This window comes from Dipodomys spectabilis, unplaced genomic scaffold, assembly GCF_019054845.1.
Source record: "Dipodomys spectabilis isolate Male_0828 unplaced genomic scaffold, ASM1905484v1 ptg000422l, whole genome shotgun sequence".
NCBI classification, from domain to species: Eukaryota; Metazoa; Chordata; class Mammalia; order Rodentia; family Heteromyidae; genus Dipodomys; species Dipodomys spectabilis.
Genome location: NW_024871099.1, coordinates 5,133,510 through 5,160,505, shown reverse-complemented (window position 1 = coordinate 5,160,505; position 26,996 = coordinate 5,133,510). Strand labels below are relative to the sequence as shown.

The following is a 26,996-nucleotide window of genomic DNA, read 5'->3' as shown; positions in this document are numbered from 1 at the left end:
ATGAAGGTATGAGGGTTAAAGTTTCAGTTAGGAAGGAATAAGTTCTGAGGATCTATTGTACAACACATGCCTAGAGTTAATGTGTACTTGAAAATTGCTGAGAAATTAGCTCTTACTGTTCTCGCCCCAAAAAAGTGAGGTGAGGAATATGTTCATTAGCTTTATTTATTCACAATCTATACACACATCAAACATCACATTGTACACTGTAAACATGCATTATTCCTTAGATCAGAGCACTTCCTAGCAAGGGCAAGGCCTTAAGTTTAATAAACAGTTTCACCAAAAAATAATAGAAATGATAATGAATTTTTGTGTCGGAACCACAGTTCAGTTACACATTGGTGTGTGTGTGTGTGTGTGTGTGTGTGTGTGTGTGTGTGTGTGTGTGTGTGTGTGTGTGTGGTATTAGAACTTGAATTGAGGGCCTCATGTCTTCCTCACCTTATATTGCTTGAGCCACATTCCAATCTGGCATTTGCAGGTTAATGTTAACACAACCAAAAGTGGTGATATTCAAAGTGAAGAAGTTTGGTTAAAGGCATTGTATGTAATAGGTGACATAGGGGCTTGATATTCATGACAGATGTTAATTGCCATTGACAATTCTAAAATACATAATTCTTAGGCAGCTCACTGAAGAATGTACTATAACATACTTATAGGTCTCTTCATAAATATTCTCTTTCTGTGTTATATTTAATATACTTTAATTTTCAGGCTATAGTAACCGTGTTTCTATTTTATAAAATATTTTCTAACCAAGCACCTGTGGCTTATGCCTGAAATCCTAACTACTCAGGAGGCTGAGATCTGAGGATCGCGGCTCAAAGCCAGCCTGGGCAGAAAAGTCTGTGAGACTCTTATCTCCAATAAACCACCAGGAAACCAGAAGTGGGGCTGTGGCTCAAGTGGTAGAGCACTAGCCTTGAGCTGATGAGCTGAGGGACAGCACCCAGGCCCAAAGTTTAAGCCCCATGACCAACCAAAATATGTATATTTTTTTCTCCTATAAAACTTTATTCATAGTGAGAGCATGATTTGTCCAAATTCACTAATAAGGTTTCTAATATTGCTTGGCACTGGTAGCTCATGCCTATAACCCTAGCTACTCAGGAGTCTGAGATCTGAGGATTACTGTTCAAAGCCAGCCTGAGCAGGGAAGTTCTTGAGACTCTTATCTCCAATAAACCACCAGAAAACCAGGAGTGGTGCTATGGTTCAAGTGGCACTGGCCTTGAGCTGAAAAGCTCAGGGACAGCACCCAGGCCCAGAGTTCAAGCCCCACGACTGACATAAAAAAAAAAAAAAAAGATTTATAATATGGCCAGGTGCTGGTGGTTTATGCCTATAATCTCAGCTCATCACAAGGTTGAAATCTAAAGATTGTTGTTGGAAGCCAGCCCAGGTAAGAAAGTCTGTGAGAGTCTTATCTCCAATTATCCTCCAGAAAACCAGAAGTAGAGCTATGTCTCAAAGTGGCATAGAGCTAGCCTTGAGCAAAAAGCTCAGGGACAGTGCCCAAGCCCTGAGTTCAAGCACCAAGACTGACAAAAAAAAATTACTATCCATGAATTCTTCTATTCCTAGTAATTTTTTTTTTTTTTGGCCAGTTCTGGGGTTTGAACTTATTGCCTGGGCACTGTCACTTAGCTTTTTCACCCAAGACTAATGCTTCTATTGTTTGAGCCACAGCACCACTTCTAGCTTTTTGGTGGTTAAGTGGAGATAAGAGTATCACAGGCTTTCTTGTCTGGACTGGCTTTGAGCTGTGATCCTCAGATCTCAGCCTCCTGAGTAGCTAGGATTATTATAGCCATAATGCATAAAACACCAGTACCTGGGAAATTTTTTTCCCCCGGTTTGGGGCTTGAACTCAGGGCCTGGTGCTGTACCTGAGCTTTTGTACATAAGACTGGCATTCTACCACTTTGTGCCATAGTGCCACTTCAACTTTTCTGGTGGATAAGTGGAGATAAGAGTCTCACGAACTTTCCTGCCCAGGCTGGCTTTGAACCATAATTGTCAGATCTCAGCTTCCTGAGTAGCTGAAAGTGTGAATCTTGATCAAGGCATTACTCCAGTGCTGAAGTTCCCGCTCCTGCAGGCAGCCTTCCTAGCATGAATTTTCTGATGTCTACTTAGATTTGGCTTCTGGTAGAAAGCTTTACCACATTCATTACATCCATAGGGTTTTTCTCCTGTGTGGGTCCTCCAATGTTTATTGAGGCATGACTTCTGGCTGAAGCATTTCCCACATTCTTTGCAACGATGAGGTCTTTCTCCTGTGTGCACCTTTCGATGGACACTGAGGTAAGATTTCTCACCAAATGACTTCCCACACTCGCCACACACAAAGGGTCTCTCTCTTGTATGCGTTCTCTGATGCTCTGTGCGGTGGGACTTTTGGGTGAAAGCTTTCCCGCAGAAGAAGCATTCAAAGGGCCTCACCCCAGTGTGGATTCTCTGATGTTTGATGAGAGTTGACTTGTGGGAAAAGGCTTTCCCACACTCAGTGCATCCATAGGGCTTCTCCCCTGTGTGGCTTCTCTGATGTCTAATGAATTCAGACTTGTAGCAGAAGCCTTTCCCACACTCACCACAGACGTGGGGTTTTTCTGTCGGTGGAACCCTTTTCTGTTTGTACACAGCACAACTGGTGGTTCCTGCTGGTTTATACAGAAGTGCTGAGCTGTGGCTGAAAGCTTCCCCACAGGGACTGCAGTATGTTTCTCTGCTACAACTTCTAGAGTTGATTGTTCCCTGTAACAGCTTCCTGGACCCATAACACTCCTCTTGTTTGTTTGCATAGTTTCTCTGAAAACCAGTCAGACTTTGAGTTGAAAAAAGATCAGGGTTTAGTAGTGCGATTTTCCCACTCTTACTGCCTTTCAGTTTTTTTCCCCTGGACAGTGTTTTCTTGCTGATGCATGCTGTTTGTCTCAAAAGGTTGTCTTGCTGCCTTTTCCTCTGGATGTTAACTTTCCAGATTTTTTCTGGAAAAGTACAAATGAAGCATCTCATGAATCTTTAAACTTAGTATGGTTTGGAATAAAGCTACCTAAAAATACCCTCAAGTTGGGGCTGGGAAGGTGGTTTAGTGGTAGAGTGTTTGCCTTGCATGCAGGAGGCCCTGGGTTCGATTCCTCAGCACCACATAAGTAGAAAAGGCCAGAAGTGGCACTGTGGCTCAAGTGGTAGAGCGCTAGCCTTGAACTGAAGTGCTGAGGGACAGTGCCCAGGCCCAGAGTTCAAGTTCCATGAATGACACACAGACAAAAAAAATACCCTCAAGTTTAAGGGAGATACAGGATTTGAATAGAGTATATGAACCATGACCAAAGGCAAAATTCAAGTGTTCTTTGTGTACAGATGATGGAGCAGTAGCTCAAAGGGAATGTATTAGAGTCAAGCTGTAATCCTAGCTACTCAGGAAGCTGATATCTGAGGATTGGGGTTTGAAGCCAGCCCAGGCAGGAAAGTCCATGAGATTCATATCCAATTTAACACCCAAAAGTGGAGTTTTTTGTGTTTTTGTTTTTGTTTTTTTTTTAACACCACAGAAGTGGAGCTGTGGCCTAAAGTGGTAGAGTGCTAGCTTTGAGTAAAAGAGCTTGGGGACAGAGCTGAGGTTTTGAGTTCAAGCCCCATGACTGACAAACAAGGGAATGTATTAGATTATTGGTTTGTATAGAAAATAATGTAAGATTATCTAAAGCCAGGCACCAGGGGCTCACACTGTAATCCTAGGTACTCTGGAGGCTGTGATCTGAGATCACAGTTTGAAGGCAGCCCAGGCAAGAAAGTCTGTGATTCTTATCTCCAATTAAAGACTGAAAAGCCAGAAGTGGAGGTATAGTTCAAGTGGTAGAATGTTAGCTTTGACCTGAAAAACCTAAGGGACAATGACCAGGCCCTGAGTTCCAGTCCCAATATCAGCACAAAAAAAGAAGGAAAAAAAGATGAGCTAACATCAGTGAGCAGAAGTTTGAAACTTGTTCTTTTTTTTTTTTTGGGTCCAGTTGTGGGGCCTGAACTCTGGGCCCGGGCGCTGTCCCTCAGCTCTTCAGCTCAAGGCTAGCATTCTACCACTTGAGCCACAGCGCCACTTCTGGCTTTTTTTCTTTTTGCTTATATGGTGCTGAGGAATCGAACCCAGGGCCTCAGGCTTGCAAGGCAAGCACTCTACCACTGAGCCACCTTCCCAGCCCTGAAACTTGTTCTTAACTGGCTCCAAACTAAGTATTTTAGGTTTTTTTTTTTTAAGGTTCTAACAGTTATTCAACTTTCCCAATGTAGAATGAAAAGCCAGCCAATATAGAACTAAAAGAATATGGCTAAGCTGGGTGTTGGTGGCTCATGCCTGTAATCCTAGCTACTCAGGAGGCTGAGATCTGAGGATCGCGGTGCAAAGCCAGCCCGGGCAGGAGAGACTGTGAGACTCTTATCTCCAATAAACCACCAGAAAACCGGAAGTGGCGCTGTAGCTCAAGTGGTAGAGTGCTCGCCTTGAGCTGAAGAGCTGAGGGACAGTGCCCAGGCCCAGAGTTCAAGCCCCACGACCGACAAAAAAAAAAAAAAAAAAAAAAAGAATATGGCTAAAAGCCTGGCGCCAGTGGCTCATGCCTGTAATCCTAGCTATTCAGGAGGCTGAGATCTGAGGATCGTGGTTCAAAGCCAGCCTGGGCAGAAAAGTCCGTGAAACTCCTATCTCCAATAAGCCACCAGAAAAACAGAAGTGGCGCTGTAGCTCAAGTGGTAGAGTGCTCGCCTTGAGCTGAAGAGCTGAGGGACGGCGCTCAGGCCCAGAGTTCAAGCCCCATGACCAACAAAATTAATTAATTAAAATAAAAGAATATGGCTAAGTTTTAATTAAGCTGCATTCACTGCATAGTCAGTCTTCCTATGCTTATGTCTCCTGTTTAGCTAGGATTACATGAGTAATCCCTCCATGACTGACTTGGTTGAGATTAAGTCTTTTTTTTTCTGGGGCTTGAACTCTGGGCCTGGGCACTGTCCCTCAGCTCTTCAGCTCAAGGCTAGCACTCTATCACTTGAACCACAGCACGATTTCCAGCTTTTTCTGCTTATGTGGTGCTGAGGAATCAAACCTAGGGCCTCATGCTCATGCATGCAAGGCAAGCACTCTACCACTGAGCCATCTTCCCAGCCCCCTTTTACTAACTTTTTACCTAGCTTGCCTTCAAACTACCATCCTCCTGATCTCTGCAACAACAGTAGCTGGAATTACAAGTGTGAGTTGGGCATGGTGTTACATTCCTGTAATCCCAAATACCTAGGAGGCATAAGAAGGATAATCAAGGTCAGAAGAGGACTAGGCCAAAACTTCAGACTATCTCTGAAATACAACCTAAAAGCAAGAAAAACTAGCATATTAACTGAGTGGTAAGCACCAGGCCTATAGTACAATCCTCAGACTGCCCAAAAGGAAGAAAGGAGAGGGAGAAAACCTCCACACAAGAACGGCAGGTGAGCCGGGTGCCAGTGGCTCACGCCTGTAATCTTAGCTACTCAGGAGGCTGAGATCTGAGGATCACAGTTCAAAGCCAGCCTGGACAGGAAAGTCCATGAGACTCTTATCTCCAATAAACCACTAAATAACCGGAAGTGGCGCTGTGGCTCAAGTGGTAGAGCGCTCGCCTTGAGCTGAAGAGCTAAGGAATAGTGCCTAAGCCCAGAGTTCAGCCCCACGACCGACAAAAAAAATTAAAAGAATGGCAGCTGAGATTTAAAATAGAGGTAGAAGGAAGACCTGGCTAGCTGTAGGGGTATTAGGGCACACAGAGTTTGAAAGGTCATCAAGAAGGATGAAGAACTCAGGAATATATTCAGGCATTAAGAGCAGGACCCTAAACAAAACCTCAAAAGTGTCAGCCTCCCATGGTACCCCTGCTGCTAGATTTGCCACACTTACCTGGCCACTGGCAGCTGGGGCATGCTGCCTCACAGATCCATGGTGCTTTTCTCTGTTCAAGCCTGAGGATCACATCTGGCTTGGTGCCTTTGTAACCTGTTCCAGGGAAAATGATCCAGCCTTGAATCAAGGTCCATAGCCTTCCAGCCTCGAAGGCAGCTGTTAGAACTCTACGGTAGATGCTGTATGTGCAAGGTGACTGCACACATCATCCCAATCCAATCCCAACTGCTAATCCAGGACCACTAAGACTCCAGGCTCGTGTCACTGGGGCAGCCCAGCAGAAGGCTTGGAAATGTGGTCTGTACCCATGCTGCTGAGATTCACATGCTGGCTTTAAACTAGGTAAGTGACTAGGTCTTGAACATAATGCCTGGGTACTGTCCCTTCAGCTTTTTTAGTCAGGGCTAGCATTCTACCCCTTTGAGCCACAACTCTACTTCCATCCTTTGTGGTGGTTCATTGGAGACAAGAGTCTCACATACTTTTCGGCTCAGGCTGGCTTTGAGTCAGGATCCTCATTTCTCAGCCTCCAGAGTAGCTAGGATGACAGGCATGAGCCACTGGTGCTTGGCTACTTCAGAGGTTTGAGCTGCTTCCTTTCATTTCAGTGACTGACAAAAGCCAAGGTGTTCCATGCAAAGCTGATGGGCAGTATGTGGCAAGGCTCTTCCTTACCCACTGAGATCAAGTTGCTGTATGTCTCCAACATCACATCACGGTACAGGGCCCTCTGAGCTGGAGTTAGCCGGTGCCACTCCTCATGGGTGAAGCCCACAACCACATCTTTGAATGACACGGGTTTCTGCAGAAGCTATGGGGGGAAAAAAAAGTGATGGCAAGGTGTTTTAATCTTAGGTGTTCTCATCCCAAGTGACATAGAAATCGAGACACCTGGCAGGCAATTAGGTGGATACAGGGCAATCTTTGGCAGAATCTAGAAAGACAGAGCTAAAGCTGTGTCAATCATCAACACAGAACAGATTCCTTTGGCATGGAGGCAGGGTGAGCAGAGACCCATGGCAAACTAACACGTAAGCCAGCACCAAAAGAGTTTAGCAAGGAGTCAAAGAATAGAACAATGTAGGAAGATGGAGACTGGACCAGATGGCAAATTGCATCTTAAACTGGCTGCAGGCAGCCTCTGGTTTAGGGCAAAGAGAACAAAAGCATGAGAAGTCAAGTATCAGATAAAGGTCAGATTGACCGAGATCAACTACCAGCTCAGTCACTGACTTCAGGTTTTGGGTAAACTGCTTTGCCACTGTGCCTCAGTTACTTTATCTCTTTATGCAAGTTCAGCCAATGCTTTAATCTTACCCATGGATCTCTGCGTCTCTAGGATGACAAGTGGACAACATTGTGTCCAGACATTGTACTGGATACAAAATCCCCTAAATTCAGTTTGAGACAACACCGAGGGCCATTCAGCTGCACAGTGTATTATTTGGCATCAGCTCAGGCCTCTGTCCAACACCTTCCTGTGCCCGGTCCTGCTTCCTTCATTGTGTTTCTGAGTCTCCTTAATAAATCACTGTGGCTAGCCACTGGTGGCTCATGCCTGTAATCCTAGCTACTCAGGAGGCTGAGGTGTGAGGATCTTGGCTCAAAGCCAGCCCAGGATGAAAAGTCCCCATGAGACCAAAAAACTAGAAGTGGTGCTGTGGCTCAAAGAGGTAGCACGCTAGCCTTGAGCAAAAGAGCTTGGAGGTAGCACCCTGAGTTCAAGCCCCACAAACAACAACAAAAATCTGTGATAAACTGTATCTCTAAGTTTGTTCTAAGAACCCAACCTGTAACAAAGTTCATGTTGCTTGTTTTATTTACTTATTTCTGTAGTCCTGGGGCTTGAACTCTGGACCTGGATGCCATCCTCAAGGTTTTTTGCTCAAGGCTAGTGTTCTACTACTTGAGCAGCAGCAGCTACACTTTTGGCTTTTGTGGTTAACTGGAGATAAGAGTCTCACAGACTTACCTGCCTGGGATTTCACACCTCAATCCTTAGTTCTTAGCATAGCACCCAGCAAAACGCATGTTCTTATAAAACATACATTGTTTTCTAGGCTAGTTTCCCTGAGAAGGGAAGCTGTGCTACTACTGAATGTCACACTCACCTGGTACTTGATCATCCTTTGCTGTTCTTTGGGGGAAAGAGTTGAGACCTGTGAAAGTAGAAACTAGATGGAAGAGGAAGAAGAAAGAACAAAAGAACAGCTGTGAAGGCCTGAACTTGCAGGTTCCCCATGTAAATCTCACATAGAAATCTGTTTTACCTCACTGTGTTAGAAGTAAAAATGCTACCATTTAACTCAAACCTTCTAAGAAATATAAGCTGTTATGTGAATATAACTTGGGTTTGTTTTATTTTTCTGTAGTACTGGAGGTTTACTCAGAGCCTGGAGTATGGTAGGTAAGAATGCACTCAATTATTTTCTTTCTTTTTTTTGGGGGGGGGGGGGTCCAGTCGTGGGGCCTGAACTCTGGGCCTGGGTGCTGTCCCTCAGCTCTTCAGCTCAAGGTTAGCGCTCTACCACTTGAGCCACAGCACCACTTCCGGCCTTTTTCTTTTTGCTTATGTGGTGCTAAGGAATTGAACCCAGGGCCTCAGGCATGCAAGGCAAGCGCTCTACCACTGAGCCACTTCCCAGCCCTATTTTATTTCTATGTATATATGCATTACATATGTTTTGTTCTGGCCTGGGCAGCTCTTCCTTAGCATTTTCACTCAAGGTTAGTGCTCTACCACTTCAGCCACAACTCCACTCCCAAATTTTGCCTGTTAACTGAACCTGAGTATGTTGGATTTATCTGTCCCATCTGGCTTCGAATCAGGACCCTTACATCTCAGCATTCTGAGTAGCTAGAATTATAGAGCCTCTGGTGCCTGGCTTTTTTTTTTTTTTTTTTTTTGAGTATGTCCTTCTGAGCTTTGTGTTATACAAATATTTTGTCTACAAATGCAGTTTTTCTCCCTTTTCCATTTATATACTTTTTTTTTTTTTTTTTTTGGTCCGGTCGTGGGGCCTGAACTCTGGGCCTAGGTGCTGTCCCTCAGCTCTCCAGCTCAAGGCTAGCGCTCTACCACTTGAGCCACAGCGCCACTTCCGGCTTTTTCTGCTTATATGGTGCTGAGGAATCGAACCCAGGGCCTCAGGCATGCAAGGGAAGCACTCTACCACTGAGCCACCTTCCCAGCCCCCCATTTATATACTTCTTATCTCATCCCTAACTAACTGCAATGGCTGGTAGTCAAGAAAAATGTAAAATGTAGCTGAGATCAAATTGTTCACTAGGAATTCACTAGGTTAAGACTTAAAACCTGGCTGGGAATGTGGCTTAGTGGTAGAGTGCTTGCCTAGTTTGCATGAAGCCCTGGGTTTGATTCCTCAGTACTACATAAACAGAAAAAGCCAGAAATGGTGGTGTAGCTCAAGTGATAAGAGTAGTATCCTTGAGCCAAAGAAGTTCAGGGATGGGCTGGGAAGGGGCTTAGCGGTAAAGTGCTTGCCTTGCATGTATGAGGCCCTGGATTTGATTCCTCAGCACCACATAAATAGAAAAAGCCAGAAGGAGCACTAGCCATGAGCTGAAGAGCTGAGGGATAGTACCCAGGCCCAGAGTTCAGGCCCCACAACCGACAAAAAAAAAAAAAAAAAAAAGCTCAGGGACAGTGCCTAAGTCCTGAGTTCAAGCCCCAGGACAGGCAAAAAAAAAAAAAAGACTAAGGACTTAATGTATTTCTATTTGTAATCTTGTCTTAGATAAAATTAATGAGTATTTGCTCAATCTTAGTTTTAGTAGGAATTCATTTTGAGAAGCAGCTGTAAATTTTATGGTGATGGCGATTTTGTCTTCATTGAATTCTTCTTTGGGAAGTTCATAGGAAGTAATTCATGGAGGTCAAATAAACCATGTTAAAACTATAAGATCAGACAAAATTACAGTAACCACTGGAGGTGAGCTTTAGATTAAAAAAATGTATTTTCAAAACTAGACACTGGTGGCTCACACCTATAAATCCTAACTACTCAGAAGACTGAGATTTAAGAATTATAGTTCAAAGCCAGCCTGGACAGGAAAGTCTGTGGGAATCTTATCTCCAATTAAACAGCAAAAAGCCAGAAGTAGAACTGTGGCTCAAATGGTAGAAACTATTCCTGAATGGAAGAGCTAAGGGACTGTGTCCAGGTCCTGAGTTCAAACAGTAGTACTGGCCCAGAATAAAGAAAATCCCAAAGTATTTTCTAAACTCAATATGGTTCTTCAGCCAAATCTGACATTATCACCTTAGATACTTGTCTAGCAAACTGCCCTTTTTTTTTTTTTTGGTTGTGAGGCTTGAACTTTGGGCTGGGAGCTATACCTGAGTTCTTCAGCTCAAGGTTAGCACTCTACTAGAGTCACAGCACCACTTTTGGCCTTTTTCTAAGTAGTTTATTGGAGATGAGTCTCACGCCAGTGGTGTGAGCCACCGGCACCCTCTACTATTTGCTTTTTATCCATGATTAAGATCATATCCGCTGGGTGCCAGTGGCTCACACCTGTAATCCTAGCTACTCAGGAGGCTGAGATCTGAGGATCACAATTTCAAGCCAGCCTGGCAAAAAAAGTCCAGAAAAATCTGTGAGTCTCTTATCTCCAATAAACTACTTAGAAAAAGCTATAAGTGGTGCTGTGGCTCAAGTGGTAGAGTGCTAGCTTTAAACACAAAAGAGGCTCAGGGACAGTGCCCAGGCTCTGAGTTCAAGCCCCACAGGAAAGGCCAAGAAAAAAAAAAGGATCATATACATCCTGGTGGCCACAGAGGAAGATGGCATGCTCACTCCTGGGATACTGCCACAGATCGGCATGGTATTACCTTTGTCAGAAAGAACCCTAAAGGAAACAGTAGAAGAAACAAGCACTAGATTTCTAACCAGTAAGTGAAACCACATCTTTGTTGCTTTAATATGTTTAGATCCTTGGAAAACATTTACACTATTGTGGGGCACTACAAAAGAAGGGAGAATTTAAAAAGAGTTTTGAGGAAGCCTCTGGCAAAGTGGGACAGAACTGGCTACTCAGACTGAGGAGTGTCCAATGGGTGAAAGCTATTCCTGTTTTATGTGGTTACAGCCTATCTTTGATTTTCATGTCCCCAATTCTGAATTTCCCCAATTCCCTCAATCCCAACTCCCAGAAACTTTTTTTTTTTTGGGGGGGGTCCGGTCGTGGGGCCTGAACTCTGGGCCTGTGTGCTGTCCCTCAGCTCTTCAGCTCAAGGCTAGCGCTCTACACTTGAGCTGCAGTGCCACTTCCAGCTTTTTTCTTTTTGCGTATTTGGTGCTGAGGAATCGAACTCAAGGCCTCATGCATGCAAGGCAAGTGCTCTACCACTGAGCCACCTTCCCAGTCCCCATAAACTTCTTAATCACAGACATCCTTGGTGTCCCCAATCTCTGGCATCCACTGGTCCTTTTTTTTTTTTTTGGACAATCCTGGGTCTTGAACTCAGGGCCTGGGCACTGACCCTGAGCTTCTTTTGCTCAAGGCTAGTACCCTACCACCTGAGCCACAGCCCTGCTTCTGGCTTTTTCTGTTTATGTGGTACTAAGGAATAGAAGCCAGGGCTTCATGCAGGCTAGACAAGCACTTTACCACTAAGCCACATTCCCAGGACTCACAGCCTGGGCTCTGTCCTTAGCTTTAGTACCCAAGGCTAGCAGTCTACTATTTGAGCCACAGCTCCACTTTCAGTTTTGTGGTTAAATGGAGATAAGAGTCTCAGGGACTTTCTAGCCATGCTGGCTTTGAACTGTAATCCTCAGATCTCAGCCTGCATGATGAAGATTACAGGTGTGAACCACTCACTGATGACTGGCCCAGAGGTCTTGTAATTACTCATATCCCAACATATTCAAATCTGAACTATGGAAGACTGGTCAGTCACTTTAAATCTCACCCATCCATCCGATTCTCAAATAGCAAAGTATACCCCAATCATAAACCTAGTTATCTCCAATGATACCCTAATGAGTGGTCTCACCCACTCAAAGAATGACCGTTCCAATCACTGGCCCCTATTGACCTAGTCCCATTCCTTCATCTACTAAAGGTCAATCATTAATATTTAGACCATGACCTAAGGCGTTGATCATGAATACTTAACACGTGATCTAAAGGACATCTTAATAACTAATGGCCCCAACCATTTAATCAAATATTGAATCCCAAAGTCTCCACAGTCCCCACATTATTATTGCCCAAAGAACTAAGAACCTCCAGTCGCTGACCCTCTCAGGCTTTCGATCCTTCAGCCTTCACCATGCAAATCAGTACCTTGGAAGAACCATACCTGCCGGGCGCCGGTGACTCACACCTGTAATCCTAGCTACTCAGGAGGCTGAGATCTGAGGGTCGCGGTTCAAAGCCAGCCCGGGCAGGCAACTCTGTGAGACTCTGATCTCCCATAAACCAGTCAAAAAATAGGAAGTGGCGCTGTGGCTCAAGTGGTAGAGCGCTCGCCTTGAGCTGAAGAGCTGAGGGACAGCGCCCAGGCCCAGAGTTCAGGCCCTACGACCGACCAAAAATAAAAGAAGAACCACACCTGACCCCCAACCCAGGAGAACCATGATCACCGCCACTGCCCTCCCCGCTGCCAGCCAGACAGCTCCCAGTAAGCCTTCATTTACCCCATCCATCCGCTGACACAGCGGCCACCCCTCTCACACACCTCAGCCGCCAACCACTTCCACCCGCGCCCCCAGCCCGGCCGCCCCGCCAACATGACCCTTCCGGGAAGCCGTACCTGACCCGCCAGGCCACCCCGGGGTCCGACTGGGCCGCGTTTCTCACGGTGACAGCCGACCCCTCTACCTTTGATTGGCACACGCCGTGGAGACTTCCTGCGAACCAATCACCGTCCGGCCGCGCGCAGACTCCACAGCGCGCTACTTTACAAAGAAAGGCATGCTGGGGGATTTCCGCGCTGGGGCAGGGCGTTCAAGATGGCCGCGCCCGTGGAACGCGCCCCTGGGCCCGGCCATAGCGGACACGGGGCCGTAAGGCACCAGGCAGCCTTGACGCGGACCAGGCTTGCGTGCTCTTCTGTGATCTTGGGGCACAAAGTTAAGACGCCCACTCAGCCTCTGTGACAGAAATGGTGGTGTCACCAGGTCGAAAGCGAACTTTCCCCAGCAGCCCACAGGTGGACGAGACCCCATAGCCAGGCACAGCTGGCTAACACCTGTAATTCTACTCAGCAGGCTGAGGGGTGACACCTGAGGATCGCGGTTCAAATCCAGCCTGCGCGGGAAAGTCTGTGAGACCTGTCTCCAATAAGCTACTCAGAAAAGGCCGGGAGTGGGGCTGTGCCTCAAGTCGTAGAAAAAGAGCGCTCAGGGACAGCACCCAGGCCGAGTTCAGGCCCTGGGACTGGCATTTAAACATCTCTATGGCTTTATTTTGCATGTGTCTCACTACTACTATTCCCAAATGCACTATTCGTGTGAACTCTTATCCTGTGCAAAGTTTCTACGGTTACGTTTGGATTCCATCATTTTGCCATTCTCAATTATTTACAGTTTCAAGTTCCAGAACTGGAAGTAGCACTGTGTGGCTCTCTGGAACTAGCGCTGTGTGGATCATGTGGTAGAGTGCTTCCCTTGAGCTGAAGAACTCGACAGCGCCCAGGTCCAGAGTTCAAGTCCCATGACCGACAAAATAAATGAATAAAAATTTCAGAACTAGTGAAATTAAAGGGTATGGAATTGTTGCTGGTATTGGTCTGTGAATTAGGAAAAAAATGATATATTCCATTAGCTTATACTATGTCACAGTCCTAATATCCTCTGAATTTCTGGGCTTAGAAAATTTGTCTTGGTGGGCTGGGAAGGTGGCTCAACGGTAGAGTGCTTGCCTCACATGGTCCTGGGTTCAATTCCTCAGCAAAAGCGGGAAGTGGCGCTGTGGCTCAAGTGGTACCATGCTAGCTTGAGCTGAAGAGCTGAGGGACAGCGCCCAGATCCAGAGTTCAAGATCCACCACCCCAAAAATATGGCTTAATAGTAGAGTGCTTGCCTAGCACGCATGAAGCCATGGGTTTGATTCCTCAGTACCACATAAAACAGAAAAAAGCGAGAAGTGATACTGAGGCACAAGTGGTATAGTGCTACGCTTGAGCAAAAGAAGCCTAGGGATGGTGCACAGGCTCTGAATTCAAACCGCAGGGCTGGCAACAACAACAACAACAAAAAGCTTCATATTTAAGCATTAATTGGCCACAAGCTCTGGGATTTAACTCTATGAGAATGTGATATTGGGTGGGTTTCTGATGGTCTCTGTATTGTCTCCTCATGTCTCAAATAGTGTATGGCAAACAAAAGCAACTTCATTAATTGAATGAAAGTGTTTCTTCCTTGGATCCCATTTTGTTTTGCAGTTTCTGGATTATTAAAGAAAATAGAAATGTTTTATTTTTTTTATAGTACACAGTTCATATCCTTTCAAAAACATTTGAAATCACCTATACAATTATCTGGATTTGTTGTCTTTATGGAACTTATGAATTCCTTTGGGATGTTTTGTTTCCTATTATTTATTCAATGTAAGTGTAAGTTCTTTATTCTTTCCAGTGGTTTCTATATTCTTCGTTTTGTCAATCCACAGCCTTTAGAAATTTTATACAATTAGTTATGTCACAGACCTACTACATGTGTCTATAATTATTATTGAGTCAGATTACAGTCTACCAATTACCTCTTAAAAGTTTTCTTAGTTGCAAAACTGGTGCTTTGTAAAGGATACCTTCTGTCCATTATACAAATATTTTAGCCATATGAGTTAACATATGCTCAGCCTGATGCACAGTAAGTACTCAAATTATTACCTATCACTTTTTGTTACCTCTAATAGCAATGCACTGTTAAGTATTTTACATACAAAGATCTCATCTAATGCATGTCAATTTACAAGATACTTGCATTTTGTATATTGCCACAATAACCTTTTGGATCCCTATTTTGAGAATTAAACTGAATATCAAACTAGTTGCCATAGCAATAGTCCAGTTACGATCTTTTAAATTCTAAGCTTTTAGGATTGAGAGATGACTAGCACATACAAAAGACTGGAATAAAATAAAGCTGAGTGGTATGTAAGAACTAGGTAATAGGAAGCTTCATTATTATAATTACTGCAAAAAACACATGTGGTCTCTGTGATGTGTTAATTCTTTTCTGTAAAAAGATCAGCTGGAACCGGGTGCTAGTGGCTTACACCTATAATTCTAGCTACTCAGGAGGCTGAGATGTGAATCATGGTTCAAAACCAGCCTGTGCAGGAAAACTGTGAGACTCTTATCTCCAATTAACCACAATATTCCAGAAGTGAAACTGTGGTTCAAATAATAGAGTGCTAGCCTTGAGCAAAAGAGCTCAGGGACAGCGCTCAGGTTCCAAGTTCAAGCCTCAGTACTGGCACAATTAAAACAAAATGCTCAGCTTGGATGCCTTGTGGGAAATGGAATATTAATGGTACCAAAAACAGACAAAGGAAGAATGGCTAGAAAGCTACAGCCGTGGTTTGGGTGAGATGAAACAAGACTAAGGTGACAACATGAAAAATCAGAAAAATTACATAATGCAGAAATATTAGAGACAGAATTATAGGACATGGTGATTGCCTGGATTGGGTCTAGAGAACACCACTCCTACGTGAATTCTCTGATGATGTGTAAGATGTGCATGCTGCCTGAAGCTCTTCTTGCATTCCTTACATTCATAGGGTCTCTCCCCAGTGTGTATCCTCTGATGCTGGGAGAGAGAGCCACAGTAACTGAAAGCCTTCCCACACACGTTACATTCATAGGGTTTCTCTCCAGTATGAACTCTCTGGTGTTGAGTGAGGGATGAATCATTGCTAAAAGCCTTTCCGCATTTGATACATTCATAGGGTTTCTCTCCAGTATGAACTCTCTGATGCTGAGCGAGGTAGGCAATCTGGCTAAAGGCTTTCCTACATTGTTGACATTTGTAAGGTTTTTCTCCAGTGTGAATTCTCTGGTGCTGAGCAAGGTGTGAATTCTGGCTGAAGGCCTTCCCACACTCCTTACATTCATAGGGCCTCTCTCCCGTGTGTATTCTCTGATGTACAGTTAGGTATGCACGCAGGCTAAATGCTTTCCCACACACATTGCATTTATAAGGCTTCTCTCCTGTATGAACTCTGTGATGCTGGGCAATAGAGGACCTATTGCTGAATGCTTTCCCACATACAATACATTCATAGGGTTTCTCTCCAGTGTGAACTCGCTGATGCTGGGCAAGGTAAGCAAACTGGCCAAAGGCTTTCCTACATACCTTACATTCATAAGGCTTTTCTCCAGTGTGAACTCTCAGATGTTGAAGGAGATGTGCATTCTGACTAAAGGCTTTATTACACTCTTTACATTCATAGGGTCTCTCTCCAGTATGAATTCTGTGGTGTTGGACAAGGTTGGATCTCTGGCTGAAGGCTTTCCCACATTCTGCACATTCATAGGGTTTCTCCCCAGTATGGATTCTTTGATGGAGCGTGAGGGATGAGCTCTGGGTGAAGACTTTTTCACAATCATTGCATTTCAAAACTTTCTTCCCTGCAAAGACACTTTTGGGCTTAATAGCCATGAAAGCCTTTTTAAAGGTATTCTTATGAGTGTCCTGGTTATATACTTTCTCCTGTTTGGGAATTATCTGTTGTATGGGAAGCAGGGAGTTCTGATGGAAACTTCCCCAAAATTTGTCATACTCTTGTTTGTTAAGAAGGGCTTCTTCGTAAGTGACTGTTTCTTTTTTATAACTTGTCTTCTCATTTCCTGGTTGTCTCTCCAAATTGCCCTCACATTTGCACTCTTCTTTTAAGCTGGAGTAGTCAAGGCCAATGTCTGCCAATTCTCCTGTTATCTTCTGACATGGCTGTGCTTGACAAAGCTCCTGTTTAGGGGCAAATTCTTCAGGCTCACCCATAGATTTCCAGCCTGAAAAGTGAAAATAAGAGACATGTGGGGGCTGGGAAGGTGGCTCAGTGGTAAAGTGCTTGCCTTGCATGCATGAGGCCCTGGGTTCAATTCCTCACCACCACATAAGCAGAAAAAGCTGGGAGTGGCACTGTGGCTCAAGTGGTAGAACGCTAACTTTGAGCTGAAGAGCTAAGGGACAGCGCCCAGGCCCAGAGTTCAGGCCCCACAACCGAAAAAAAAAAAAAAAAAGTAGGGTGGGACTGTGGCTTAGTAGTAGAATGCTTGTTTAGCATGCATGAAATGTTGGGTTGGATTCCTTGGTACCACATATACAGAAAAAACTGGAAGTAGCACTGTGGCTCAATGGTAGAGTGATAGCCTTGACTATAGAGAGGCTTAGGGACAGTGCCCAGACCCTGAGTTCAAGCCTCAGGACTGGCAAAAAAAATGTCTCCTTTATTGTTTATGATAAAGTATATTCATAAATGTATTTGTATAAAGTACATATTTGTAATAGCAAATAAAACCCTAAAGGCCTCTTACGATAACAAAAGCCAGCATGGCACTGGTGACTCACACCTGTAATCCTACTCAGAAGGCTGAGATCTGAGGATTGCAGTTCAAAGCCAGCCCTGGCAGGAATCTCTGTGAGACTCTTATCTCCAATAAACCACTCAGAAAACTGGAAGTGGCGCTGTGGCTCAAGTGGTAGAGCACTCACCTTGAGCTGAAGAGCTGAGAGATAGCACCCAGGTCCAGAGTTCAAGCCCCACGACCGACCCAAAAAAAAAAAGGTAACAAAAGCCTTGCATTTCTAGTTCTAAAATGTTATTGTGTAGTAGACACATTCATTTGTACACAGTTCATCATGCTATATGATCATAATAATGTAAATATAGGGCTGGGAAGATGGCTCAGTGGTAGAGCGCTTGCCTTGCATGCATGAGGCCCTGGGTTCGATTCCTCAGCACCACATAAGCAAAAAGAAAAAAGCCGGAAGTGGCGCTGTGGCTCAAGTGGTAGAGCACTAGCCTTGAGCTGAAGAGCTGAGGGACAGCGCCCAGGCCCAGAGTTCAGACCCACGACTGGACCCAAAAAAAATAATAATGTGTGTGTGTGTATATATATATATATATATATATATATATATATATATATATATATGTATATGTATGTATGTATATATATATAAATACACATATTTGCCCCTCTTTTAAAGAATTTTCTTTTACTTTTAAAAATGGTATTTTCCGGGCTGGGAAGGTGGCTCAGTGGTAGAGCACTTGCCTTGCATGCCTGAGGCCCTGGGTTCCATTCCTCAGCACCACATAAGCAAAAAGAAAAAAGCCAGAAGTGGCGCTGTGGCTCAAGTGATAGAGTACTAGCCTTGAGCTGAAGAGCTGAGGGACAGCGCCCAGGCCCAGAATTCAGGTTCCACGACTGGACCCAAAAAAACAAAAAACAAAAATGATATTTTCCTCTGGATGTGGGGCTTGAACTCAGGGCCTGGGACCTGTCCTTGAGCTTTTTTGCTTAAGGTCAGTGCTCTACCTACTTTGAACCACACACCTCCACATCTGGTTTTTAGTTAGGGAACTGGAAATAAGAGTGCCTGTACTGGTTTTGAACCAAAATCCTCAGATCTCAGCCTCTTGAGTAGCTAGGATTATCGGCATGAGCCACCAGAGTGTAGCTTAATTTAAAAACAGAATCATCTGCTCAACCCAGAAGAAGCTGGTCATAAGAAGTTACTTGGAAAAGACATAAAATGAAAGTAATACAGGGAAAAGAAACACATATACCCTCACAAAGCACATACAAATACTCATATATATATATTTCTTAGGTTTGCTACATGTAATTCACCCTATAATTGAATATCTAATATGTAGGCAGAATATTTGTTTTGGAAAGAGAGGAAAGTAGTTGGTATTTTGTACAGGGAAGAAAGTAGATAGTATGCTGATTCATATGGAAGCAGTCATTAAGAAGAGTTTCCTGATATCACAGGTCGGCTTCCCCCCTCCCCTCCTCAGTTTTTACTTACTTGAACACAGCCCTCTGGTCACCTCTCTGTCAACTATCCAGGGTTCTTTTCCTTGTTCTAATAAAGATATCACCGCTGGCTTTGAATTGGAAAGTCCTGCTCAAACGAAAAGACATAAGACATGGCTATCTGATTAGTGTTCCAGAAATCAGATCCAATCCCTTGGTGATCAAGGAGGAGATGCCAGTAACAGGGGTACAGGGGTGTGGGTGGGATTTTTTTTTTCCTGCCAAGGGCCATTAGGATTTTATAACACCATTCAATGGACACACAAAATTATTGATAGAGGGGCTGGGAAGGTAGCTCAGCGGTAGAGTGCATGCCTTGCAAGCATGAGGCCCTGGGTTCGATTCCTCAGCACCACATAAATAGAAAAAACCAGAAGTGGTGCTGTGGCTCCAGTGGTAGAGCGCTAGCCTTGAGCTGAAGAGCTGAGGGCAGCTCCCAGGCTGAGTTCAGGCCCCATGATTGGCAAAAAAAAAATTGATAGAGGCAGACAGCTATGAGCTGCTTACAAAAAGTTGAGAAATTTTTGTGGACTTTTCCTTAAAATTATAATATACTAGAACTTTCTAGGAACCAATTGATGAATGAGAATTTTTTTCAGTTTACATTGCTTCTCTGTTCAAGTTATAATTCTATATATCAGGGGGAGTGGAACGTGGGAAAAATGCTTTTTGGAAAAATATTTGACAACATCTGCCACATTTTATAGTTGTCAGTTATAATAAACTTATTTTTAAGCTATCTTAAAAATTATTTTTGAGCCAGGTGCTGGAGGCTCACGCCTGTAATCCTAGCTACTCAGGAGGCTGAGATCTGAGGATCATGGTTCAAAGCCAGCCTGGGCAGGAAAGTCCGTGAGACTCTCATCTCCAATAAAGCACCAGAAAACCTGAAACCGGCTCTGTGGCTCAAGTGGTACAGTGCTAGCCTTGAGCTGAAGAACTCAATGATGGCACCCAGGCTCAGATTTGAGCCCCATGACCGACAAAAAAAAATTGTTTTTTGAGAATCATGTGTTTATCTATCCTGCTATGTACGAATGATGTGGGCCTTCTATGGCCTGGAGGTTATCCACCCTGCATATGAAAGACTAGAGAAAGATAAAAATTCAGTGCTTTCCATAGTTCTAACTCTTTCCATGCCATTGCAACTCAAACCATTCCTTAGTGGAAACGAAGGGCTGAAATTCAACTGGTTACTTGAAGCAAATGATTCTCAATAAAGAAAGAAGACACTCCCATGGCAGAGTGTAAATTAGAGGATGGGTGGGGGGGTTAGTTATTCTTACCCACTGAAACCAGGTTGCTGAAATTCTCCAACATCACTTCTTTGTACAAATTCACTTGACCAGTGTCCAGGAATTCCCATTCCTCATGAGAGAAGTCTATAGACACATCTGTGAATGTCACAGATCCCTGAAACAATAAAGATGCTTTTGCAATGGAAGGGGAAAAGATGGTAGGAAAAGAGATAGTAGTAGAAGGGTCTCCTGGAAAAGACAAAGCAAGCAAACAGAGTTTGCCACATTACCACAGCAGTAAAATGTATCATTCTTGTATATCAAAGGATAAGTCCAAGAATGGACAGTACATGGGAATTGTCCAATGATAGGAAATAGGAAGCATTAAGCTCAGTGAATGGGTTTCTTCTCCTCTCTTAGTTTATCTTTCAGCCCCAATGAGTGAAACTGTGATGGATTTTTCTTTAAAACATCAGGCTCTAAGAAGGGACTCTGCCATGCATTGTTGTTTTACTCTTATGACAGGCAATGGTGGCTAAGTTGGTTTTTCAGTCAAGATAAAAAGAGATGGTCCTGCCAGGTGCTGGTGGCCCATGCCCGTGATCCTAGCTACTTTGAAGGATGAGATCTGAGGATCATGGTTCAAATCAGCCTGGGCAGAAAAGTCTGGGCAACTCTTATTTCCAAAGAACCACCAAACAGGCAAAGTAGAGCTATGGTGTAAGTGGTAGAGTGCTAGCCTTGATGAAGTTCAGGGGGAGAGGTGAGATCCTAAGTTCAAGCCCCAGGACTGGTACCATAATATAAAAAAATCATACAATATAAAAGCTGAAGAATGTTAAGGGAAAACAATACTTTCCCAAAGCTTCCAGGAACAAAATGTAGATCATGTAAAAAAAAAATTCAAGAGTCAGAATGATAAACTTCTCAATAGCACCATTTGAAACCAAAAGAAAACAAAGCAATTCTTTTTCTATTATTGTAAAGGAAAATGATAGGGGAAGTGTGGTTCAAGTGGTAGATTGGCAGCCTTGAGCAAAAAACCAAGCAAGAGTACAAAGTCCTGAATTCTAGTCCCAGTACTGCCACAGACACACAAAGTATGCAGTATATCACAGGCAGGTACTGGTGGCTTATATTAGGAATCCTAGCTAATCAGGGGCCTGAGATCTAAGGATCAAGGTTTTTTGTTTTTGTCAGTCCTGGGGTTTGAACTCAGGGCCTGGGCTTCTTTTGCTCAAGGCTAGCACTCTACCACTTGAGCCATAGCACCACTTTGGGCTTTTTCTGTTTATGTGGTACTGAGGAATTGAACCCAGGGCTTCATGCATGGTAGGCAAGTACTCTACCACTGAGCCACATTCCCAGCCCAGGATCAAGGTTTGAAGCCAGACAGGTCAGTCCATTAGATCTTCTCTCCAATTAATTGTTAAAAAGCCCAAAACGGAAGTGTGGCTCAAGTTGTAGAGTACCATCCTTGAGCTAAAAATCTGAAGGACAGTGCTCAGGCTGAGTTTAAGTGCTATTACTGGTACAAAAAAATAATATTTTTTTTTTTTTTTTTTTTTTTGTCAGTCGTGGGGCTTGAACTCTGGGCCTGAGTGCTGTCCCTCAGCTCTTCAGCTCAAGGCGAGCGCTCTACCACTTGAGCTACAGCGCCACTTCCGGTTTTCTGGTGGTTTATTGGAGATAGGAGTCTCACGGTCTCTCCTGCCTGGGCTGGCTTTGAACCTCGATCCTCAGATCTCAGCCTCCTGAGTAGCTAGGATTACAGGCGTGAGCCACCAGCGCCCGGCAATATTTCTTATGATTATAAATTAATGTTTGAAGTGATTACTGGGATTTGAACTCAGGGCTTTGTACTTGCTAGCCAGGTGCTCTAGGTCTGTTTTAAGCTACTTTGATATATAGCCTTGTTTCCTGCTCAGGCAATCCTCATATTTTTCAATTCCCACTGTAGCCAGAGTGACAGATATATACCACCAAGCCCAGATTCTTCCATTTAGATGGATGGAGTCTCACACACTTTCCTGCCCAGGCTGGCCTAGAACTGTGATCCTCCTGATTTCAGCCTCCCACGTGGAATCAATGTTCCCACCTATTACTTGAGAAGGAGTTTCACGATGTTTCATGCCTGAGCTGGCATCCAACTGCAATCCTTCCAATCTCTGCCTCCTGCATAGGTAGGGATAGCAGTGTGAGACATCAAAACCCAGCTTTCAACATAAATTCTTTAACTTTATAAATTCACGGTGGCAGAAATTTCATACTGTTAATAAACTTTTCAATTTCAGACATTTTACTAAAGTCTTTATGACCCTTTCCTAAGGAAAAGCATACCACTTTTCTTAAGTATTTTCCACTCTTTTGTGCTAGTTATTTATTTATTTTTTTTGGGTCCAGTCGTGGGGCCTGAACTCTGGGCCTGGGCGCTGTCCCTCAGCTCTTCAGCTCAAGGCTAGCGCTCTACCACTTGAGCCACAGCGCCACTTCCAGCTTTTTAATTTTTTTCTGCTTATGTGGTGCTAAGGAATCGAACCCAGGGCCTCATGCATACAAGGCAAGTGCTCTACCACTGAGCCAACTTCCCAGCCCTAGTTATTTTTATAATAGAGATGTAATCACAAATTCTGCATTACTTAGCATCAGGGATCCATCTATATCTATATCTATATCTATCTGCATTGTTTTTGTGAATTACTTAATCTGAAGCAGGATCTGGGAATCCCGCCATTTGTATCTGGCAGGAAGAACTGCATTGTTTTGGGGAATGGAAACTTTTGCTATCATCTGAATCCAGGGTACTCTTGTGGGATGGAGGCCTTTAACCACGAAAGTACTGGAGTTGAATTAAGAGAGGAGTCAGCTGATGTCCAAATGAATTGGTGGTTGCTGGTTAATGGAAACATACTCTCATGCTACAGGAAAGATTTGTGGTTGCAGCTCACAACTGTAATTCCAGTTACTCAGGAGGCTGAGATCTGAGAATCACAGGTTCAAAGCCAGCCCAGGCAGGAAAGTTCATGAGACTCTTATCTCCAATTAACCACCAGAAAACCAGAAGTTGCACTGTGGCTCAAGTGGTAGAGCGCTAGCCTTGAGCTGAAGAGCTGAGGGACAGTGCCCAGGCCCAGAATTCAGGCCCCACAACTGACAAAAAAATAAAATTAAAAACTGCCTATAAGTAGTAAGTAGATAAACACTTGCACATACTATGCTAAAATTACAGAAAATGTAAAACAAGTAGTACTTAAACCACGGAAAAAGACAAATAACATTGTGAAGGGGTAATCAACATTGACACAAGGAGATCAATAGGATGAGTTAACAAGATTATATATTCACATATGGAAAAATATATTACATATGGACAGTGGTTAGTCTTTTTTTTTTTTTTTTTGGGTCCGGACGTGGGGCCTGAACTCTGGGCCTGGGCGCTGTCCCTCAGCTCTTCAGCTCAAGGCGAGCGCTCTACCACTTGAGTTATAGCGCCACTTCTGGCCTTTTCTGCTTATATGGTGCTGAGGAATCAAACCCGGTGCCTCCTGAATGCAAGGCAAACATTCTACTACTGAGCCACTTTCTCTGGATTAAATATCTTTTTCTTATATTTTTTTTTAGTATTTTGTTTCTTTCTTTCTTTTTTTTTTTTGCCAGTCATGGTGCCTGAACTCTGGGCGTGGGCACTGTCCCTCAGCTCTTCAGCTCAAGGCTAGTGCTCTACCACTTGAGCCACAGCACCACTTCCAGCTTTTTCTGCTTATGTGGTGCTGAGGAATCGAACTCAGGGCCTCATGCATGCAAGGCAAGCACTCTACCACTGAGCCACCTTCCCAGCCCCTGGATTAAATATCTTAATAGAAAAGTGAAACAGCTTTTAGCATTAGTGGAGGCAAATATTTGCATGATCTTAGGACTAAGGACTTCTTAACATTCGAAAAGAACTAATCATAAAGGAAAAAAAGAGGGCTGGGAATGTGGCTCAGTGGTAGAGTGCTTGCCTGGCATGCATAAAGCCTTGGGTTCAATTCCTCAGTACCACATAAACAGAAAAAGCAAGAAGTGGTGCTGTGGCTCAAGTGGTAGAGTGCTAACCTTGAGCAAAAGAAGCTCAGGGACAGTGTCCAGTACCTGAGTTTAATCCCCAGGACTAGCACACACACACACACACACACACACACACACACACACACACACACACACACACACACACACACACACACACACACACACACACACACACACACACACACACACACACACACAATAATGTGTGTGGCCAGGCATTGGTTGGCTCATGTCTGTAATCCTAGCTACTCAGAAGGCTAAGATTTGAGAATATGGGTTCAAAGCCAGCCTCATATGTTTGTACTTTATCTGACAAAAAGTACAAACTGCAACGCTTTCATATATTTACCAATACCATTTACAATGTGAGAAAATATGACATTTTAGTGTTATAAAAATGTCAAATGCATAATTTGACATTTGCAAAATAATGTCAAAATTTATTTTTCATGGTAATTCTGTTTTTGAAATCACTGAAAATAATCATGCTTTTATTTTAATGTCTGTTGTGGGACTTGAACTCAGGGCCTGGATGCTGTCCCTGAAACCTTTTGTGCTCAAGGCTAGCTAGCACTCTACCACTCTGGGCCCAGAGCCAACTTCTGATTTTTGAGTGGTTAATTGGAGATGAGTCCCATGGGGACTTTTCTGCCCTGGACTGTCCTTGAACTGCAATCCTGAGATCTCAGCCTTCTGAGTAGCTAGGATTATATGTAGGCCTGAGCCACCAGCACTCAGCTCATACTTTTTTTTTTTTTTTTTTTTGTAGGTCGTGGGCTTGAACTCTGGGCCTGGGTGCTGTCCCTCAGCTCTTCAGCTCAAGGTGAGCGCTCTACCACTTGAGCTACAGCGCCACTTCCGGTTTTCTGGTGGTTTATTGGAGATAGGAGTCTCACGGTCTCTCCTGCCTGGGCTGGCTTTGAACCTCGATCCTCAGATCTCAGCCTCCTGAGTAGCTAGGATTACAGGCGTGAGCCACCAGCGTCCGGCTTCAGCTCATACTTTTTTTTTTTTTTGGGTCCGGTCGTGGGCCTGAACTCTGGGCCTGGGCGCTGTCCCTCAGCTCTTCAGCTCAAGGTTAGTGCTCTACCACTTGAGCCACAGCGCCTTCCGGCTTTTTTTTTTTTTCTTTTTTCTTATGTGGTGCTGAGGAATCGAACCCAGGGCCTCAGGCATGCAAGGCAAGCACTCTACCCCTGAGCCACCTTCCCAGCCCCAAAGTCAAATATTTTTGTAAATACATCTTCCTAAAAAAATAAGTGGTAGAAATCTGCTGTTTTCATAACTCAATGTTGTTCCCCAGGCAAGGCCCACTGACCACCACCTGTCCCCTCACCCCAGACTTTCCTGTATTTCTCCAGCCTATTCTCCTGCCAGAAAGCTTAATTTAAATGGGAAAGGCCTTCTTCTCCCCTCCCCTCTATTATGCCACACCTCATGTCTCCTGACTCTCTTCTGGTCACCATGGCGGCGGCAGTCTTCAACTTTCCATTGATCTGGTTTGTTTAGGTCACTTTGTACACCCTTTTTAAAATCTAATACCCTCATGACTCAGTTTCCTAATAAAAACATACTAATTTTCATTCAGCAAGCAGAAGTGAACGCCTTTTTCTTTATTCAAATGTAAGTGATTTCATCTATGAAGGATATTAGGCTTTAATACCAGGCACAGCTATGGTTGTCTCCAAAGGGGAGCTTATAGGAACCTACATTCTAGTGATATATCATTAAGCAAGTATTTTCAAATGATTGCAAGCAGAAAGGAAATCCCACCACACCTTGGATATTACTTGTAGAAGTTCAGCACGCATTTTTTTTCTCCTCTTCTGGGCGACTCACCTGAAGCAACTGGAAGAAGCAAAATAATTATGAGGCCAGGCTTTTTCTTTTTTTTCCGATCCAAGGAAATCATTACCAGCCCCATCCTCATTTTGTACCACAATGGCAGTGGAGAGGCAGGAAGAATGGGGGCATCCTGTCCAATTTCAGGGTCTCTAGGACAAGGCAGTCCAGGTCAAGAATCTGGCCGAACCTCAGAGAGGTCACTTGGGGACACAGTTTTGAGGTCTCACAGCCACAGAGGTGACAAGGAGCCCTATGCTGACCTCTCTAGACATATCTACATGGTGTCACATACACTCAGACACGACCGCACAATGACCGGACCTCCCCAGTCACAATCCATAAACTCCAATCTTGTAAGACATCCTATCGCACATTCACCCCAAGAGTCCCAGCTCCCCACAGGCCACCGATGTCCTCACCTGAGGCCCTTGCGGTCTTGCCTGGTGGTAACCTGCAGATCTAAAGCAGATTCTCTGGAGACTAAGGTCTCGCATCCCTCCGAACTAACATTGGAGTTCCGGCGAGAAGAGCAACAGGGCCCATTGGCCTTCTGGGAAATGTAGTCCAATAGCGTTTCACCCGGACGCCCCGCAGACGCGGCCTCTAGGCAACTCTCTCAAAGTCCAGAGTCGGCTCAGAATACTGCGTCACAATAGCGCGACGCGCAGAGGAGTGTCCATCACACTCATGGCCCCGCCCCCTCCTGCCCCGCCGGAAATATGCGTGCTGGCCGGAAGTAGCGTCTGGCCGTGGCGTCTTTTGGGAGCTGTGGTGTCCTGGGAGGCCGCCGGTGAAGTCATCGCGAGCCGGCGGCGGGAAGCGGAGGCGGTCCGGAGCGAGCCGGTCGGTGCTGGCCGCGGGCGGCCGGCGGGGCGGAGCC

The 26,996-nt window shown here is 44.4% G+C and overlaps 1 protein-coding gene across 3 annotated transcripts; it reads right to left on the bottom strand.

The window, feature by feature from the left end:
• Positions 1–1,984: 1,984 nt before the first annotated feature.
• LOC122097492 (zinc finger protein 570-like) lies at positions 1,985–26,688 on the bottom strand. 3 transcript variants are annotated; one of them, XM_042668034.1, is made up of 6 exons: positions 26,536–26,688; positions 26,111–26,119; positions 22,302–22,378; positions 20,252–20,378; positions 18,958–19,053; positions 15,520–16,928 (listed from the first exon to the last, which is right to left on the bottom strand). In XM_042668034.1, the coding sequence occupies exons 4-6, from the start codon at positions 20,283–20,285 to the stop codon at positions 15,577–15,579; spliced, it is 1,482 nt and encodes a 493-aa protein (XP_042523968.1). In that variant the 5' UTR covers positions 20,286–20,378; positions 22,302–22,378; positions 26,111–26,119; positions 26,536–26,688; the 3' UTR covers positions 15,520–15,576. The 3 variants fall into 3 exon arrangements, with proteins under 3 accessions (XP_042523970.1, XP_042523968.1, XP_042523969.1); XM_042668036.1 differs by lacking the exons at positions 15,520–16,928; positions 18,958–19,053; positions 20,252–20,378; ... (1 more) ...; positions 26,111–26,119; positions 26,536–26,688 and adding exons at positions 1,985–2,996; positions 5,936–6,031; positions 6,614–6,749; positions 8,050–8,112; positions 12,723–12,802; XM_042668035.1 differs by lacking the exons at positions 26,111–26,119; positions 26,536–26,688 and adding an exon at positions 26,050–26,092.
• Between the last annotated feature and the right edge of the window lie 308 nt (positions 26,689–26,996).